Below are 2780 nucleotides of genomic sequence, written 5' to 3' on the forward strand. Positions count from 1 at the left end.
CTTTAAACTAAAAGCAGAAAGTTTTTATAAATCTCCAACAAAAAAATCTCCAACGAAAACTTGGCTGAGTGAGAATGGTAACTGTGGAAAACCCTGTCAGGCAGCTGAAGAAGAGCCAAATAACTCCCTGCAAGGGAGTGAAGCATCAGAGGAAAGCAGTGATGCCTTTGCTTTTGGTAGAAAGAAATGCTTAAGAAGAATTCTTTCAGACAGTGAGGATGAAGACCATTCCATTATGATCTTGGAGGAAAACCAGTCTGAAAAAAGGCCCTCTCCCTTGAACAGCCCTCTGCATCAATTTCTGGAAGGAATTAGCGCATCCACTCCCAAATGTGACAGAAGTATAGCAAAAGCCATCTTTTCTCCCCAACTAACTACCAGTGGTAACAGGTCTACTGCTTCCAGGCGATCTCTGATCAACAAGGTGGTAGATGAGGTTGAGGATATTGGAGAAATCATGGGAACCACCAATGAAGATGATGCCTATGACAGTGATGAGGAGCAAGATGACCTTGTGGAAGAAGAAGCTGAAGAGTGTAGTGGGGAATCTGCCGAGCCTGAAGAAGAACCTGCTGGAGAAACGCTCGATACAGCTGAAGAATCCTTCCATCTAGACAGTATGCCCTCTGAGCAGTCTGGAACAGATGAGACAGAGTCATCTCAGGAGGAATCCACTGGTGATGCTGAGCTTCAGCCAGGTGAGCAGATAGACTACTTCACCCAGGAAAGCGTCTCCGAAAACGAGGTTGGTCAGAGCTCCTCTCCTGCCGTGGGCGATTACAATACCTTGGTAGACAGTGGGAAGAAACTTAAGGATGATGGAAAACTACAGGAGGCATTGAACTGTTTCCTGCAAGCTCTTGACATAAAAAGTGGAGATCCTGAAGTTATGCTTATGACTTTAAACTTGTATAGACAGCTAGCCCAGAAATGAAATATGTATACCTTTATTAAGTACAGTCTTACTTTTTCTCATTAAATGTTTGTCTGAACTATATCACTGTGACCTTTTTTTTTTTTTAACTAGCTTAAGACTGATGGCTGCAATATATACTTCTTTCATGGTGACTGAACAAATTCAGCATCTCCTCCTGCATGAGGAAAGAGCCTAAGAATCTAGTTGTTGGGTGCGGGGGAAGAGACTTCACTGTGGACTCAGTTCACAAAGATGAAAACAGTTCATGCCCCTGTCTGATTATTTAATAAAAAAAGTCGTCTTTATGTCTAAACCCCTCTCCAAGCTCGCAGCCCTGGCTCCGTCTTTCTGCCCGAGTCTGTCACTGCCTCTCTCTCCTGAGAGGATGCCGAGGGTGTGGTTCCACGGCAGCTGCATGCAGTCTAAACTCAAGGTGCTGCAGTTCCTCCCTCCTTGGCTTGAAATAAGCCCATTTGTCTGCCTGAACGTCACCCACCATTTGGGTGAGCCGGATGCTGGTGCAAAGGAGAGAACAGAGCTACTGCGACCTGGTTTTAAGTTGGTCTGAGAATGTATTTGCTGTGGAGGAAAAAAAAAAGTTGGTTGCTGCTATAAATCCTCCAAGCAATGGAGGCCAGCATGCCATCTGCCTGGCGCCAGGTCTAACGCCGAATGCGGTACTGCAGACACCCTTCTGCTCAAATCCCTGCCAGACTGCGGTTGCTGTAGGAGGGGTGTGTAGGTGGAGGGCTGCAGAAGGCCTGGAATAGCAATTAGATCTTGACTGCTGCAAGGTGCTGAACACCTCAAACCTCTTGGTACTGCTGGAGGCGTCAAGGACTTCAAAGGAGTCTCTAGTCTGACCTTGTTTACCTCTCCCCCCCCCAGTCTTTATTTCCCTCCGAGTAGTACAGTCGAAGCCTGCTCTTGCACGAAGGCAGCAGGAGGGGGAAATACTGGTTTTAAAGTTTTGAGCTGCTTTTCCTCCAGTAAGAAAGTCCTTCCCACATACAGTTTAGCTGTGGTAGATTAAATATTTCTCTCTGGTACTGTAGGCATGATGCAGCTACGAAGTGGGTTTGTAGTTCAGAACCCTGCAAGCTTAAAATCAGAATAACCTTGTTCTGGCTTTTAGCAATGCTCTACTTAACCGGCTTCCCCCTCTGCCACCACACTGACATAAACTTGGCCGGGGTATGCTCATCACTATGGCCATCTTCTGTACGGTCTTTCCTTCTGACAATACGGCAGTGAATTTTGATGCTTCCCCATGCCATGTGCATGTTTAGTGCCTAGCAAGTTTGCCTTCTGTATTACAGTGCGATAGCAAGGGACACTTTCACACCTTGCTGACTTTTGCAGTTTTTGGAGGAGAAACTGGTCTGCCGAATTTGAATCCTTTGTACTAGGAGACATGACAAACACAAACAATGATCCTGTCGGTACAGGAGATGTGCCAGTGTGCTTTTGCTAATAGGTAGAACAAAGCTCTGGTAGCCTGGAAACAAGTAGTTTATTAATAGAGCATTCCTTAAATGAGGCCACATCTGCTCTTGTACTGTTAGAAAGGCCTGCCTGCCTTTCATAACAAAATATTAATGAACTAGAGCTTTGCATCATTCCTTGGCAGCAGCTGCTCACGGCCCGGCATCAAAACAAACACCCAAAAAGGGAGGGAGGAGAAAGACCTGCCCTGGTTTCAGTCTTGCCTCTTCCTTGTATGTGATCTTGGGAAAGGCCTTTTGTTCCCTTTGATGCTTTCTCCCTGTCTCTGAGCCCTCTGACACTGCACGATGCTCACCTGCAAACAAAGCTGGTGTCTGCTGCTAGAGGTGTGCCTCGTCCGAGTGCTGTCTTTCAGCAG

The 2780-nt window shown here is 46.4% G+C and overlaps 1 protein-coding gene across 1 annotated transcript in view; it reads left to right on the plus strand.

Annotated features, from left to right (window-relative positions):
- Window positions 1-934, plus strand: part of ERCC6L (excision repair cross-complementation group 6-like) — a gene marked incomplete at its 5' end in the record, with an annotated part of 3726 nt that extends 2792 nt beyond the window's left edge. The window contains one exon of the mRNA XM_009332001.1: window positions 8-934. Coding sequence (XP_009330276.1) covers window positions 8-934 — 927 coding nt within the window. The remainder of the gene's footprint in view (window positions 1-7) is intronic.
- Between the last annotated feature and the right edge of the window lie 1846 nt (window positions 935-2780).

This window comes from Pygoscelis adeliae, unplaced genomic scaffold, assembly GCF_000699105.1.
Source record: "Pygoscelis adeliae isolate BGI_AS28 unplaced genomic scaffold, ASM69910v1 Scaffold339, whole genome shotgun sequence".
Taxonomy (NCBI): domain Eukaryota; kingdom Metazoa; phylum Chordata; class Aves; order Sphenisciformes; family Spheniscidae; genus Pygoscelis; species Pygoscelis adeliae.